Raw genomic sequence first — 16206 nt, 5'->3', positions numbered from 1 at the left:
TCTTAAAAATGTTGGCTTGGTGTTTCAGTGTGTGGGGGGTAAATGGAGCCCAGTGAGAATTAAGAAAACAAACTTTATTTGTCTCAGATTTTCTATATGATTGTTCATTTTAAATGTGAATAAAGCTGCAAATACAGCAGAATTGTTGTCGTTAACATGGATTTATGTTAATTTTGTCAACATGAATCCAGCCATTCCCAAGCAAGATGGCATCCTGCGGGATATTTTCTGATAAACTTATACTGATTTAAAAGTATCTTCCCAGGCTTTTAAAGGTGCATTAAAGTTAAGTAATGCAGCATCCTTGTGTTTTTGTTCAGTCTGATTAACATTAAATCTTGTGTTTGTTTTTTTCTGATCACATCCACATGAGTCAGTGATTGCTGACCAAAACATTTGTGTGTAAATATATTCTGATATCACCAAAAGTCACCACAAATACATGGTGTGATATTTGTGATACTTCTGTCTCCATCCTACAATTTATTTAGATGTAAGCATTATTTTGAATTTTGTTTAGCTTAAAAAAAAAATCCCCATAGACATTTCATAATGGAACACCTGCAAAGGTTATATGACAGCAGCCTTAGGGGATATCTTTAACACTAGACTAGTGACTAGACCTTTCTCACAGCAGCCATTTTGACATGAAGTAGTTGGGCTACTAAAACTTAGAAGCATAGAGCCACTGCAGGTGGGTGTGAATGACCAGGGCTAAAATATTACATGAAACTAAGTTGAATGGATTTCATTTGAAATTAATTAAAAAGAGATTTTTTACTTTTATTTATCTGAAATTACTGATCATAAATAAGTGTTGCACATAGGGTATGACATTCTTTTGACATCTGAAGTGTGGTGTGCCAGAAAACACACTTATCCTACTATTTTATATTAATTCAGCTTGTGATTTAGGGAGGTCTCTGTGTGGCTTTGCTGTCAAACATCTTTTGACTACAGTGGCATAAAGATTTATGGGTGGATTTTCCCTTTAGCGTTTTCCTGATTGTAAATTGCTCCCAACTTCATCCCAGTAGGTGGCGCTGATGCTGGTTTGCCTACCGCCAATAAAGAAGACTAATCATGTTGCTGTTTGCACTCCAACCAGGTGGTGGCGGTAATTTAAATTCATTGTCACTGACCAGGGTAGGTCGACAACCGAACAGCCCATTACCGCCTGCCCGAAAACTTAGTTGCAAATGTCAGCTAACTGCTTTACAGTCTGTTGTCAGTTCTTTTACAAATGATCAAACTTAGTTTCGGCATTTCATCCCCCCTTCCGTTAAAGAAAGTGGATTCGTCTGGCGGAAAAGGTAATGTACGTTCGCTAGGATGCTACCCATGCTATGCTACTTATAGGATAACCAAAAACTGCCCCCTGCACTTCAGCTGCTCTCATTATATCTGAATACCATACCGAGGCGGTTGGTATAAATGTGTCCCTGTTAGCTGGAAATAATCGGAACACCCTTGTCCATAATAATAATAATAACAGTAATGATAAAGCTGACGAGCTATCCTAGATATTTTTGCCATGCTAACGTTACTTTGCAAACAGTCTACAAGCAAACAGCTAGGTTAGCTAGTATAGCTAGCTTGCAAACGTTAACATGAGCTTATGTGGCTCGAAAAATATCAAAGCCATTTGTAACCTTTCCTTAAAAGCTTAGTGCACATTTATTCACGATAAGACATACTACATAACTAGGGAGTCTCTGGTTGATGGCAATCGGTGTATGACACGGTTTGACAGGTTTGAAACACCTGGTATCGATATCATGTTTCTAGCTGTGCAACTTTACTTTTGTTCCTTTCAGGAGACATTCCCTTTTGGTCTGTCCATAGAATTACATAACCATTCATATTTGCTCAAAAGTTATATATTTAATGTGCAAAAATGATTGGAGGTTTTCGGTGTAACCAGTTACTAGACCAAGCGGAGGTGTACACCACCGTGTGATCGCCTACAGGAGTTAGGACTGAGAGTCCTCCTACAAGGCCTGTTTTAGACAGCCCTGGGATGATAGAGTCTCACAGCTCTACTGGTTGTCTTTTTTGGTTCTTTAATTAAGAAGATATTACACTCAAAATGAATTCATAAATCCCTCATGATGCCTGTGGAGTTCCAGACAGGGTTCCTTCACAGTATGGAATTTGATTTTAGTAATTTCCACGGGTCTGGAAGATTGTGGAGAACAGAGAATATGGAGAAATATTTGTTTCCAGACTATTGTCTCTATTCTGTTTCATAAAATATATATTTCAGAATTTTATAAAACTAAAACAAGAAGTATGCATGACATGTGACTGAACACACACTTCTGCCTGCAGCTGTACATCACAACCTGCAAAAGAACTCTGCCTCAGGTGCCTTTACAACTGTACCAGATCTGGACTTTATTTATAATTACGTGTTAAATTTATTTTACCTAATGAACATGTAGCTATTTGTACTCAGGTGTCAACCATGGTCAGAAATCTACAGAGAAGTCTGGAAAAGTATGGATTTTTTAAATGAAAAATATATAGGAACCCTTATCAGTGACCAAATAATATTTTCTACTGATAATGAATGTTAGATGAGTGAATATTTGCTCTCTAATGTCTACTGTGTGTCTGGCTTAATCTTTCTGAAATCTTTACCTCATGATTTTAAAGCGCCTCTTCTTTTTTGCTGCAGTCTTTGACATCCACTCGGCTGCTGGGGTTGCTGTGAGATAATGTACTCAAACAGGTCTGAGTACAGCCACAGTCGACATCACAGTGACAGAAGCTCAAGACAGTGGGATGGCTATGATGACATATGGGAAGAAAGGCATGAATCTCATAGAGATCTATCGCGGGACTCCCATCATAAATACGGTGGGGATGGACACAGTAGCACAGAAAGGACAAGCAGAAGTAGTGAGTACAGTGACTCACCCAAGAGGCTGTATAGTAGAGACTCACTGAACAGAGACAGAAGCAGAAGGAGTCCTGCCAGGAGACGGATGTCTTCACCTGATTGGGGTACTTCCGAAAAGAAAAAGCGAAGGTATACAGAGGGCGATGAGGATGATTACAAATACAGGCGGGTGCCTGAGGATAAAACAAGCAGGCGGTCATCAGATAGCTTTCCACATTCACGTGCTAGCAAGGAGTTTAAACGTACACAACCACAGGAAGAAGATTTCAAATACAGGAAAACAGCTCAAGACTTCAGACACCGATACCGGCATGAGGATTTCACCTACAGGCAACAGCATGATGATTTAACTGGAAGACGATCATCTGGATATTACAAAGATAGAGACGATCATGAAAGGAGCTGGGATCACTCACAAGAGAGGACACGATCACAAGATCGCTCTACAAAGGTTAGTTGCAATAAACAATATGTATCCGTGTCAGTATAAGGATTGTATGCTTATTTTTATTGTAGTTTCATAAAAAATCCTCCCTATCAAACAGAGTTATGCCAAACCCAGAGAGAAAAATGACAGCCCTTCTATCAATCATGAGGATCATCATCAAAACAGAACAAGGTTTCCATTGAATTCATCTAGTGGACAGGTGGGTTTCTTTCACACGAGATAATTAGACACTACTTGTATCATAAGTGAGAGATGTGGACAGATCCATGTGGGGTACAAAAAATGTTTAGCACTCAAACATGTTTTATGTTTGTTTGTTTATTCTGGAGTTGAATATATCTAGATTCTTCTGACCTAGCCTTACTTACACACCTGATCCATCCTGACACACCTCTCTCCATACAAACAGCACTATAAAAATCTATCAAGTTTTAAAGTTGTCACAATGTTAATAGTAAATTGAAAATAAATTGAAAATTAGCTTTCAATTCCATATTTGACATCAAAGGCAGATTCTGTGATTCTCCCAGTATTTTTTGTTCTCCCCATCCATGTCTACTTGTGGTGTCCGATGTCCAGACAAATAAAAATCAACCCTTCAAAGAGAACAGATTATCTTAACGGCTGTGATATCACACTGGATACCGTATAGACTATCCTTCTGAAGAACATTGTAACTGTAAATGATAGTTATATGCCATGATAGTCATGGCATAAAACCAACAATCTGTTGACTCCGTCCCAACAATGGTATAACCACCAGTGCTAAAGAATAATGACTAAATAGAAAAATTAAAACATTAAAGATAGATAGTTAGAATTGTGCATGACACCCCTATCAGACACAATACAAAATGTTGTGGTTGACAACAAGAGAAAGTTGGGATGCTGGTCATAGTTTCTTAATGGGCAGCGATTCAACTGTCTTAACATTTATTTGCTAATTTTATTGTATAGTTTAATGGCTATTTCAGATTTTTTAAATTGGAGTTGAATGAGATAATTATCCATAGTCAGTGGATTAGCTACAGTAGACGGTGGTCAGTATGCTCCCAGTTTGGAGAATTAATTAAATGTATGCTGAATATTTTCTTACTTTACTCTGTCCTCAGAGAAATGTTTCCTAAGGGAAACTGCTGTTATGTAAGACAACTATCATTCTTTCCAAAGCCACCAGAGTCCTTTGACAAAAACAATAATTTTTATTTTGCTGGCTCGATCAGTTTGTGTTAGTATGTGACTTTAATCTTAACCAACCCTTTAAAACCATCTATTTATTATAAATATATTTGTCTAACAAAAGTTGCAGTCAGTGGTCACATAAACTGTTGTTGCTTCCATGTGTTTTCCATCAGTCTTATGAGAGCGATGTCACCCAGAAGAAACCAACCAAGGGTTTCCAGCGTTTCCTTGATGTGCTCAACAAGGGAGTGAACGTGTCCATGCTCACCAAGATAGTGACTCAAAACTCTACAGGAGAAGATGACCGACCACATTCTCCAACATCTTTCATGAATGTTGTAGATCGTCCGTGGTCTCCCAGTTGCGCTGAGAGGCAACAGGAGAGCCACCAAAATGCCAACCACTGGAGTGAGAGCCAGGGATTACAGAGACTGGCTTCTCCACCGACCTGTCACACGTCCTTCAGCCCAAAGAGGCGCTCTCCGTCTGATGAAATGTCTCTGCTAAGGGGTGACGGAGAAAGAAGCTGCTTCAGCTCCAACAGTAGGTCCGGGTCTCCCTCAGTGGTGGAAAGGATACCAGTGACACATGAAGATGAACACAAGCACAGACAGATCCAGGATGTTTTGCAGGCCATTGGTGTGAATTTAGGATTTGAGGAACTGGGCCAAATGTCACATCGTATCCAGGAGCGGTTATATGGAAAGAAGGATGGAGACAGGGGCTGTAATCGTAGAGGAAGCAGAGAGAGGAACACAAGGGGAGAGTTTTCACCAAGACGGCAAAGTAGATCAGCATCATCAAGCAGGTCTAGTTTAAGCCCAACAACAAGGGAATATTATGTGAAAAAGGACTCCTATAGTACTGAGAGGGATATAACAGGCTATAGTCCTGAGCAGGATGTAACAGAGGTACACCAAATACAGGTACACCAACCTGTTGAATACAACCAGAATAGCAGTATGAATCATTTGCTGGAGAGTGAAAACCGTGAAACCAACTCCCAGGAAAGCACTGCGGCATGTCAGACATTTTCTCAACACCCCACATATGCTTTACCAGAGCCATCTCCTCCACCTGTGATGCCAGTGTACCCTTCTGTAAACTTTCCGACGCAGCCGTACCCACCTCTGCCTTCTAACTTGCCTCCGAACTTGCCTCTGAGCTTGCCCCCTGTTGCACCTGGGCTTCTCTGGCCACACCTGCCTCGCCTGCCTCCCTTGCTCCCTTACGCCGGAGTTCCACCTTTGAACATGTTTCCAGCAGTACTCGCTCAAACGAGGCACCTGCTCCCACCACACGTTAACAATCCTCCGCCATTTTTAAACCTGCCAATTCAGCCTGTAAACACTACACAGAAATCCAAACCATTGTCCAGGCCTCGCTGTTTGCAAGTCATCGAAACCAAACAACCTGGATGAAAACTGGATGAAAACAGTTGCACAGGGTGACTTCACTGATAGTTTAAAAAGTATCTTTTGCCTCTGAAGTATAATAAAAGATATTTATAAACAGTTGGCCTTAAGGGAGTCCTGTTTTAACCTCAAGACACACATTTGAGCATCATCTAAGAAAAAAAAAATCAACATTGAATGTTTGCAGGCAACCAGCAGCAACTAAAAGTTGAGCCAAAAACAATGAAAACCTGACAGACAATGACATTAACAGTTGTTGACCACAGCTAAAGTTATAGGTGGTGTTTGAGGTCTTTGCTTTTTGTGCTCATAGCACAAGATCATGCCAGAGGAACACTGACACAGGTGTACAGTAAGTGTTAATTGATTTCTGAAATCTTTGTCTTCCTTATTTTGTTATTCAAAACGGCACAATTTGATGCGTTAAAGTTTGTCTGGAGGCATCTTTTTGTAGGATATCCTAATGAAATAGCACCAGACCAGTGTTAACTTTTCAGAGGGATTTGCCTGACCGACTATTACGAAATGTGCTCTATACTTAAGCTCCTCTTTTTGTCAAGTTGACATGTTTCCTTTTGTGTACACATGCAGAAAAGTGTAAATATTTTGATTGCATAATATTAAATATAATTGATGTAAATGGTTAAGAGTGGTTTCATTTACACTAGGTTTTCTCGACTCTTGTAGAAAAAAAAAGGTTTTCATAATTGGCAAAAAATTCATGGAACTGTCATATACAGAAGTCAAAATATGAAATTGCCCTCTTTGGCAGTTATTGTCATGCACCCAAACAAACAACCCTGATCCAAAAAAGTTGGCTCCCTGTGAGGAAAAGAAAAAGAATGCAATGATTTGCAAATTCCTTTCGACCTATGTTCAGTTGAATCCAGTACAAATACGAGATATTTAATGTACAAACTGGTCAACTTTATTGTTTTTTGTATACATTAAACAAACAATCTGAATAGTTAACGTGCAAATATTTCGACAATTTTGACAATCTCAGAGCAGCATTAAAGACGCACATAGATGTAGGATACTACATGGGCTCTGGAACACTTTGGAAAACTGTTGTCTGTAAACATAGTTCATCACTGCATCTACAAATGCAAGTTAAGACTCTACCATGCAAAGCAAAAGCCATAAATCGACAACATCCAGAAATGCTGTCAACCTTCTCTGAGGCCCGAGCTCATCTACGATGGACTGACACAAAATGTAAAAGTGTGCTGGGGTTTGACAGGGCCACATTTCAGATTGTTTTAGGAAATCCTGGATGTCATGTCCTCGAGGCTCAAGAGGAGAGGGACTATCCACATTGTTACAGGTACACACAGGTTTTGGAACAACATATGCTGCCATCCAGTCAATGACTTTTTCAGAGATGCTTATTTCCTCAAGACAATGCTAAGGCACATTCTGCATGTGTTATTACAGTGTATCTTTGTAGTAAAAGAGTTCAGGTACTAGATTGTCCTGCAGTCCAGACCTGTCTCCCAGTGAAAACTTTATGAAAAGAAAGAAAAGAAAATAGGTGATGCATCGCCCCTGTCCAAACTTTTTCTTAGAACATGTTGCAGTCATACATATGCATTTCTGCCAGTTTGTAAGTTTGAGTTTTAAGTTTTCAATAGTAGTAAAGCACGTTTTAAAATCAGTATTTTTAATACATACATATGTATATATATATATATATATATATATATATATATAAAAGAAGGGTACGCTTTTAATCAGGTCGTGTGTGGTAAAATAATTCACATGAACAAAATAATTTCTGCGGTGTGGTACTCCATGCAGCAGGTGGCGCTGTTTACGACGTGACGATCCGATCCATGTTCAACATCGCCGAAGCAGTGAGAGCAGTCTGGCCCCTCTTCTGTAGTTGATATGTTTTTAACATTAACGTATGTCCTTTACTGCTGCTAAACTAACGGGCTCTTTTGACATCTCACTATCTGAGAACTTAGCTAGTTTTAGAAGTAAAGGCCTTAAAATAACATTTATTCTGCGATGTGACAGAGGAAGCATTCATTTGAGCAGGTAAACAGTATGTTAGCTGCCAAGCTAACGTTAAGCTATCAAAAAGCAAGATTTTAGTCCGTTTTGCTGTTTGTTTGCTCCTTAACTCGGCAAATCACTTTTGTTTACACTATATTGCTGACCAATAGAGGCTGGGTCATCAAACTAGGTTTTGTCTTTTCAGAAATGTAAATATTTAAGCTAACGGGTACTGAAAGATTAATATTTCCACTTGCAAGGAGGGACACTCACGAAAAGATGACATTAACCAATAAGTGAAGAGGTGTTTACTGTCAGTAATATAAATGTATGCACACAGATCTGTGCTAATTAATAAAAAGTAATTCCTCCACGTTGTTTTACTCGACAGAGTGTGGACTGACTTCATTAACCTGAAGAGAGAGTGGCTGAAGGATGAATCCACCTCACTGGGAAGATGGTTTTCAAAGACTGCAGAGAAATCTGGACCCAAATCACCAGGCTGTTGTCATTAACAACATGGAGAATCCCACAAGGACTAATAATAACTGGGATACTTACTGTCAAGACACAAGATATACTGTTGATGAACCACAAAGCAGTATGGCAGTGAATTTGGGATTGAAGGGACACAGTCCTCCCTTGAATAACTTTTACATTAAGGAGTCAGACATTGAGAACCCAGATGGAGACCCCTTGGAAATGGATGAGGAGGATCCCGAGCTGAGAAGGAAGCGCAAAGAGCTCAGAGAGATAGAGGAGCAAATAATGCGTAAGAAAGTTGCTATTGCTCTGAAAAAAGTTAAACCATTTGTGGAGGAGGAATTGCCTCTTGGCTCTCCCAGTAATGGACAATCAGCTACATGCGAAGGTGCATCTCTTAAAGACAGGGTGAATGCAATCTTGCAGCAAAGAAATTCTGTCTGCTTTCTGTCAAAGGTGAGTAATAAATTAACTGATCAGATCAATCGGTAGTTTTACACCATTCCTTTATGTTGAGAATGTAGTGCTTTTCAGCTTGCAGGGGCTAGATGCTTCCAGATAATATACTGCTTACTGTGTTGCCTCCCCTTCTGCGGCTCAGGTCCAGACTCCCAAAGACAGAAAGAACTTATCCAGCCTGAGCAAAGATGGTTTGCAGCAGGAAGACCATCCCCTGAAGCTCAGAGTGAAGGCACTAATGAAGCAGAGGTGTAGTTATCCCTGTGTTCTGCCAACAAACAAGGAGGTTTGTAATACTTTATTGGCCCATACTTTTTAGAAGATAGCCATCATGTCCATATGATATTAAACAAACATAGAAAACCTCTAATAAGAGAAGGCGCAACAAGAACTTATCATACGTACCCATCCATCCATCTGTGTTCTCTACTTGCTTTCCTGTACTCGGGGCTGAAACTTTTGACAGCTGCACTGTTTGAGAGACAGGATACACCGTTTACAGGTTACACATAAAGGTCTTTGATCAAGTTGGTCATCAAAGTTATTTTGAGGAAAAACACATTTAGGTGAGTATAATGTTGGTTTACATTAAAACAAAAATAGACAGACTGACCCACATGCCAAAATCTGTCACAGTGTAAGACCTACAATACTGAAAAAACAAATTCTTCTGAAAATTACATAGAATTATAGTAAAGTTCCAAGTAAAACTTAAGAAAATGATGGGATTTAACAGATATGGTTACAATTGTTGCCATGTTTTTTATACTTATTAAACATATAATGCTGAGACAATAGTGTGATCATTATTGCACTATTGGTTGTTTTCAAAATCACCAACCACATAAAATTATGCATAACTCATACATTTCAGAACAGATTAGATCATTTCAGAAATGCGGTGCTTTCTATTAATCTGATGCAGTTTCACCGTATTGATCTCCCCGCCATCTAGACTGCAAGTATGTCAGATGTGTTTTTAACTCACACCTCTCACAAGATAGCAATGCTCTCATTTTAATAAATGCAGCAGTCAGCATCAGCGCCATCCTGACACACATCTCAGGGATCCTCCCACAACCTGAAGTGTTTATTTACACTTCAAGTCTTTTTTTCAGTAATACATGTGTAAATGCGAGGTTGATGCCAAGAAAAAAGGCACTGAGTAACGTGATATCTGATGTCTAGAAACATTATAATATCATAGTCATCGTTTCATTATAGACAATGGCTTCTAAAAGTTCATAAGTCTGCAGATAAATTATAAAAGTAATTGGGTTGTTGATTTTAACAGTGCTACAATAAGACATTTTGCTCTGTTACAGAACATCCTATTCTTCTTGCAGTCTGTCTATAAAATCCTCAGCTGGGTAAAATTAGATTTTTTTAAAGGAAGTGGACAGTTTACAAACAGGCAGCAGTACTTAATGCTTTTTTCCTGGCAGTCATTTAGCATTTTGGTACTGTAAGTAAACAAAAAAGTGTGAAAAAATGTGTCTGTTTGCTTTGTGAATGAATGTGTAAGCAATAAGCAATATTTCTGTATATCTGACCTCTCCCAGGTCCCTGATGTCACGACGGCTCCTCCCAGCCAAAGCATTATCTCACCCGCCAAGGAGGAGAACAACAGTGTCAACCAGGGTTTCCAGCGCTTCCTCAGTGTGCTCAACAAAGGAGTGGACATGGACTTGCTCAGTAGGATTGTTAACGATGACAGTGAGGATCTTCCCTTAGGTGAGGAGCTCCTTAATATTCAGCCCCCTGTTGTGCAGAACAAGTCAGATTTGCCCGTTCGGAGTGAGAGCCAGCGATCCAGCAGTGGAGACTCACTGCTGGGCCGTAGTCAGACCAGCGGTGGAGAGAGGAGAACCGACCTGCCCGGTCAAGAGAGATCCCTCAGTGAGAGATTCTCTCTACCTGGTGATGACGAGAAGAAGAATGACAGAAGAGACCTCTCGGTTGCCTCCAGAAGTCGATCCAGGTCTCCACCAACAGTAAAGAAGAAACAGAAAGAGGAATCAGAACCAAAGGTGGATGAGCAGCATGCACAGCTGCAGAACATTCTTAAAAGTCTGGGTTTGACCCTGGAGGTGGAGGAGATGAGCAGATTAGCAGACCGGACTCAGGAGAGGCTGTATGGGAAGAAGCATGAAGGCACGAGGGCCAACAGCAGGGGGGAGCAGGAGAGTCAGCAGAGGGTCTGCCATAGACAGGACAGGAACTCCTCCTCCTCCTCCTCCTCCTCCTCCTCTTCCTCCTCAAGGTCGAGCTCTAGAAGCTGTAGTCCCAGCCCTTCTCACAGTCGGCGCTCCAACAGCAGAGACTCGAGACAAAGGCGAATATCTGAACACAGCCACTCAAGAGACAGAAGCAAAGATGGATGGACTTGCCAGAGCAGTAAAGAAGCACAGGGACACAGTGACAGACACAAAGATGCAGAAGACTGCATAAAGATCTCCACATATCAACATCCATTTCCACAAAATGAAATGGATGCCCATCTCCACCCTGATGCTTTTTCTGAATTTCCAGATTACAGATTGTCGCAGTACTCTGAGTACGGTGACTACCACGGTGTCTCTTATAGCGCTGCTGAACCTTCTTACTGGACATATACTCAGGGTAACATTCCTCCATCCCTTTATCCCAGCGGGCATCCTTATCTACAGAACAACTACCAGCATTTTCCTGGCTCTATAGTGGCACCTAACAGGGTTTACCCTCGTTGCAGTGGTCTTGAAGACCTTAACTTACTTGTGAATCCAGATCTGTCTAAAAGTGAAGGTCAAATGGGCTCGCCCTCTGGCCCTCGCTGCCTGCAGGTCATCACCACTAAGCCAATAAGTCACAGCATCACCACTAAGCCAAGAAGTCAGAACAATATAAAGCAACTCATAAAAGGCTGCAAGAGGAAGGGGAAGAAGAAGAAGAAAAACAAAAAGGCATTAAAAGGCCTAAAGAGGATGGAGGCTGCGGTGAGGTCAGTGGCTGTGGTGAGACCGGAGGCTGCGGTGAGACCGGAGGCTGCGGTGAGACGGGAGGCTGCGGTGAGGTCAGAGGCTGTGGTGAGACCGGAGGCTGCGGTGAGGTCGGAGGCTGTGGTGAGACTGGAGGCTGCGGTGAAGTTAGAGCCTCCACAGGTAAATGAAGAGGACTCTGAAACCAAGCACTCAGAAGAGGAAAAACAGCCGCCAACAGAGGAGGAAATAAAGGCGAAACTGAGGGAAAAGGTTGGTGAAAAAGTGTTGATTTTTATAAGCCTTCTAATCCAGACTGTGAGACTGCTTAGTTTTGCTAAATTCCTGGATGTCTGTTTACCATGGCTATGTTGATTCATGCCATAGACACTCAACCGTTGAGCCATGAGAGCCTAATACAGCTGTTTTTTTCATAAAGTTAACCTACTCTAAATACATGAAAAAGATGTGTCCAAAGGTATTTATGAGGTTGTAACTCTGGGCAAAACAGTAAAATTCCCAAATTTTGGATCTCTGCACAATCTCTTTAACCAGATCACCCACATTTAGGCTATTCTATGTGATCTCCTTTTATTAATTAATTTAATAAGAGAAGATGTACCTTTATTAATCCCCTGTAGTATAAATCGCATTTGACACAGCAGCTCAAGGGGAAATGTAGTTACTTAACTAATGTACATATTTATATTTACATTTACTAAGCCTCACCTGAGGCCCGCCTCCCACTTTGACAACCTCTGTTCTACTCCATCTCATTGTAGGAGGTTAGGTTGAGGAGGTGAAGTTTTCTTCCTGAACATCTGTATGTTGGTTTGCAGGTTACATCAAGGACACATTTCAGTTAAATTTGCCGGAAAAAGTTAGGCCACGAGCCACACAACAAGTGGTGTGATTCATTTGTGGGTCAGGGCCTGTGTTTATCAAGTGGTTCAGAGTTGGAAATCGTTTCAGAGTAATTCAAATGTTGTCCTAGTTTTAGTACCAAGAGTAGAAGAATTTTATCAGCAACAGAGGAAATGAATTTTTGTGACAGCCAATTAAAATAATAATTCATAATCGCCAAGTTGAAAGGTGAGTTGGATTGTGGAAACGAAGATAAATGTTTTTAATAGTTTTTTTTTTTTTTTTAAGTCATCACTGTGTATGTATTATGCACAATGGATGGGGCTGACTAGGATATGTCACATAGTTTTGAATCAAATAATGTTGTCCACAAGTTTTAATTGTATACATGTATGCATTTATTGTTTCATTCAAAAGAGTGGCTTGCCAGTCGTACTTACAGGCTCATACAAATGGCTTTTTGGTTATAAGCTATTTATTAACTGTGGCATCATATTATAGCTTACATAACCAAGATAACGGCTATATTTTATTATCCACCTAAAACCCATGAATTAAAAAAGTGGTGCTATTCTGCATTCTGAATTTTTCCATTGATATTTCAAGTTGCAACATTCAGAAAACTGAAAACCATCATCATTTTTTTAATTGTGATGTAAAACATTGATGTAACAAAAGTGTTGTTAGCATTATTCCAAGAATTGATTCTGAACAATTTGATACATACAGGCACAGCAAACGTTTCTTAACATTTTCAGAGGGCAAAACTTTTAGCATTTTCTCATGGAGTACCGCATTTATATATTTTTTAATATTTATTTTGAGACATGCTGCTGCAGATGATAATTTCGCAGTATTTTCTGTTACTGAAATAACAGACTTGGAGGGTTTGGCAGACTTGGTACCATATGAGAATGTACCTGCATAGTCTGTATATAATAACATGATATGATCCTAATCAAAATTCAATTCCACTAACTGTCATTAAATGATAATATTTAATTTTTGCACATTTGTAGTCCAGCCCCATGTTCTTGAGTGTTTTCTAGTCAAGGTTCTTTTGCTTGTAGATCATGAAACCGTGAGATTTATTTTTTCTTTTGTTCAATCACTTTTGTTTCTTCTAGCTTGAAGCATTTAACCAGAAAGTGAAGCAAAAACTGACCCATCCAGCCAACTCTCTGACCTCTCTGACTGATTAAAGTAAGTATACTACAGGGGGAGAACTCTGAAGTTTGACAACATATGTCTTTGAAGAAATGTTAGCTAATTATTCACTGTTATAGTATTTTACCAGCATGTAGCATATATTATGATACAGTCTTAACATTATATGTACATAGTTATATCATGTGCCATTTTAGGGGTTAAAATAAATTTCAGCTGACAAAACATCACAGAACAGCTTTCTGTACCTCACTGAAATCATAACAATATAGAAATAAATCTCTGTGACATTTAAATTAAATAAAATGAATTTAATGTTTTTAATTAAACACTTCCAAAACTGTAGGATGATTTTTAATGGAAACTGCAGTTGTCGCACGTTAATAATTTTTTCTCCTTTGTCCGTAGAACTGTGGAGTTTGATGAACCTGCTGTGAGCCCCGACAGACCACCTGGACCTCACGTTTAACGTTCAGCATTTACACTTACAGTTCATAGTGTAAGAGGACCATTTAGTATATTAGTCATATTTCCAGGTTTGTACTGAATCATCCACAAACTCAAAATAATATATTTTTATTACTTCCAGGTTTTTACATGACAGGTTATCAGATTTGTCAGCAGTCTGTCTGTCTGTCAATGAACAGAACAAAAGAAATAAAAAAGAAGTTGTGCAGTTAATTGCACAATTGGTTTCCGTTCAGACAGGTTTTGCTCATTTCAGCTTAATATATCTGTGAATATCACTGCTTTATAACTCTGTTTCTATTTTGCCCCTTTTTCTCTTGGAACTATGAATTTAATTCATTTTGATGACGATTTTGTAGACACTCATAATTTGTTGATGAAATATATATTTTCTAGCCATAAAGGGTTTAGCCTGTAAAAATGTGCAGGTCAGATATCTTGTTTTCACTTACTGATGGTTCTTCCAATAATCAGTAAAGAAGTCTTTAAAAAAAATGGAAATGTGTACGCTGTGTTGACACAAACAAGCTTTTTTTTTTTACTATCATCATGTTGTTTGAAGCTAGCTTCAGTTGTTGCCATTTATTACAGTACATTTAAAAAAATCACCAATCAGAGAATAAATTCTAATTATTTTTGTTGGTTCCCCTAACTTTTGAACTAGTGCCACCAAACGGTTACAGTTTACATGCATCTCAGTCTTTGGTTCAATAAGATACCTGAAAAACAAATTAATTAATGACGTCCTGTCAAAACCTTATTTCTCCAGATATCATGACCCAGTTACTCAGGATAATCCACAGAACTTGTGAACAGTTTCATGTAGGAACTATTTTCTTTCAACCGAACAACACCCGCAGCTGTATCACTGCGCAGAAGGAAGCGTGCTCATGGAGGAGTTCATGACAGCATGGGATGAAAATATTAATGCTGTCCTCCTCGGCTGAGCTGTAAACTCTCACCCATGAGTAGATGTAGATGAGTACCATTAGCAAGTGTAGTTCAGTAAAAAGAAAATAGTTCCCACGTGAAACAATAAAACTACAGGCCTGAGAAAAAAAATGTGCTTTTGATTTAGGGGTTAACTGTTCCTTTAAACTGTGTGAGTGCAATGCTTAATTGGTGAAGTACTCTTTTAAATCTAACTCTAACACTGCAAATATAAGCTATTTAACACACACATCACCATCCAGATTTTAGCATCGACTGCAAAGAAAAAGTCTTAGAGGTGTAGTTGATGATTGATAGTTTTTATTTTTTATCCCATTAGGGCTGTAGCTCAGATTTTGACACACACACACACACACACACACACACACACACACACACACACACACACACACACACACACGTTATTGTTATCATCATTAGGGGTCCAAGCAGCATCGCTCACTGTGGACACCTATTGTTCTTGTTCTGATTATTATCATTCAAAATGACTCTCCCTGATCTCAAGGTGGTGCTATAACAAACAAGTTTCTGCAATTATTTTATAGACTAAAAATTCTTTCACCATTTTAATCTTTCAGTTCATTCATTTCACCTCTAGAAGGCGCCACAAATGCAAAACGTTCATATCCTACAGAGCTGAAATTTCTTCAGCATATCCTCTGAATTGTGTCTAAATTTTCAATCTGTCCAACCTGTGGTCATCTCAAAAGTCCATCACTATATTTTTCAAAATATGAAAAATCAAGTTTTCTTTTAAATGCTCCAAAATGGACACAGACATTGTCTAGATGGTAGGTATCAAGTGTTTCAAATTGGTTTCAAATCAGTCTAACGGTGAGGCTGCAGTTAATGTCTTCTTGTAATTTGTAGTTTATGCACATTTTTTTTAAAGATTACTTTTAATTT

The 16206-nt window shown here is 39.2% G+C and overlaps 2 protein-coding genes across 2 annotated transcripts; both read left to right on the top strand.

The window, feature by feature from the left end:
• Positions 1 to 1144: 1144 nt before the first annotated feature.
• On the top strand, positions 1145 to 6049 carry LOC146330225 (uncharacterized). The gene is made up of 4 exons (XM_084715709.1): positions 1145 to 1313; positions 2681 to 3356; positions 3451 to 3552; positions 4709 to 6049. Exons 2-4 carry the CDS (start codon positions 2721 to 2723, stop codon positions 5954 to 5956), a joined length of 1986 nt encoding a protein of 661 aa, XP_084571835.1. The 5' UTR covers positions 1145 to 1313; positions 2681 to 2720; the 3' UTR covers positions 5957 to 6049.
• Positions 6050 to 7759: 1710 nt separating this feature from the next.
• On the top strand, positions 7760 to 14535 carry LOC146330224 (uncharacterized). The gene is made up of 7 exons (XM_084715708.1): positions 7760 to 7993; positions 8343 to 8890; positions 9036 to 9179; positions 10456 to 11868; positions 11953 to 12123; positions 13842 to 13917; positions 14290 to 14535. Exons 2-6 carry the CDS (start codon positions 8387 to 8389, stop codon positions 13914 to 13916), a joined length of 2307 nt encoding a protein of 768 aa, XP_084571834.1. The 5' UTR covers positions 7760 to 7993; positions 8343 to 8386; the 3' UTR covers position 13917; positions 14290 to 14535.
• The last annotated feature ends 1671 nt before the right edge of the window (positions 14536 to 16206 follow it).

The sequence above is a fragment of the Lutjanus erythropterus genome, chromosome 3 (assembly GCF_056507025.1).
Source record: "Lutjanus erythropterus isolate fLutEry1 chromosome 3, fLutEry1.hap2, whole genome shotgun sequence".
NCBI lineage: Eukaryota > Metazoa > Chordata > Actinopteri > Lutjaniformes > Lutjanidae > Lutjanus > Lutjanus erythropterus.
Note: the sequence above shows the minus strand (reverse complement) of the source record. Positions and strands in the feature narration are given on the sequence as shown.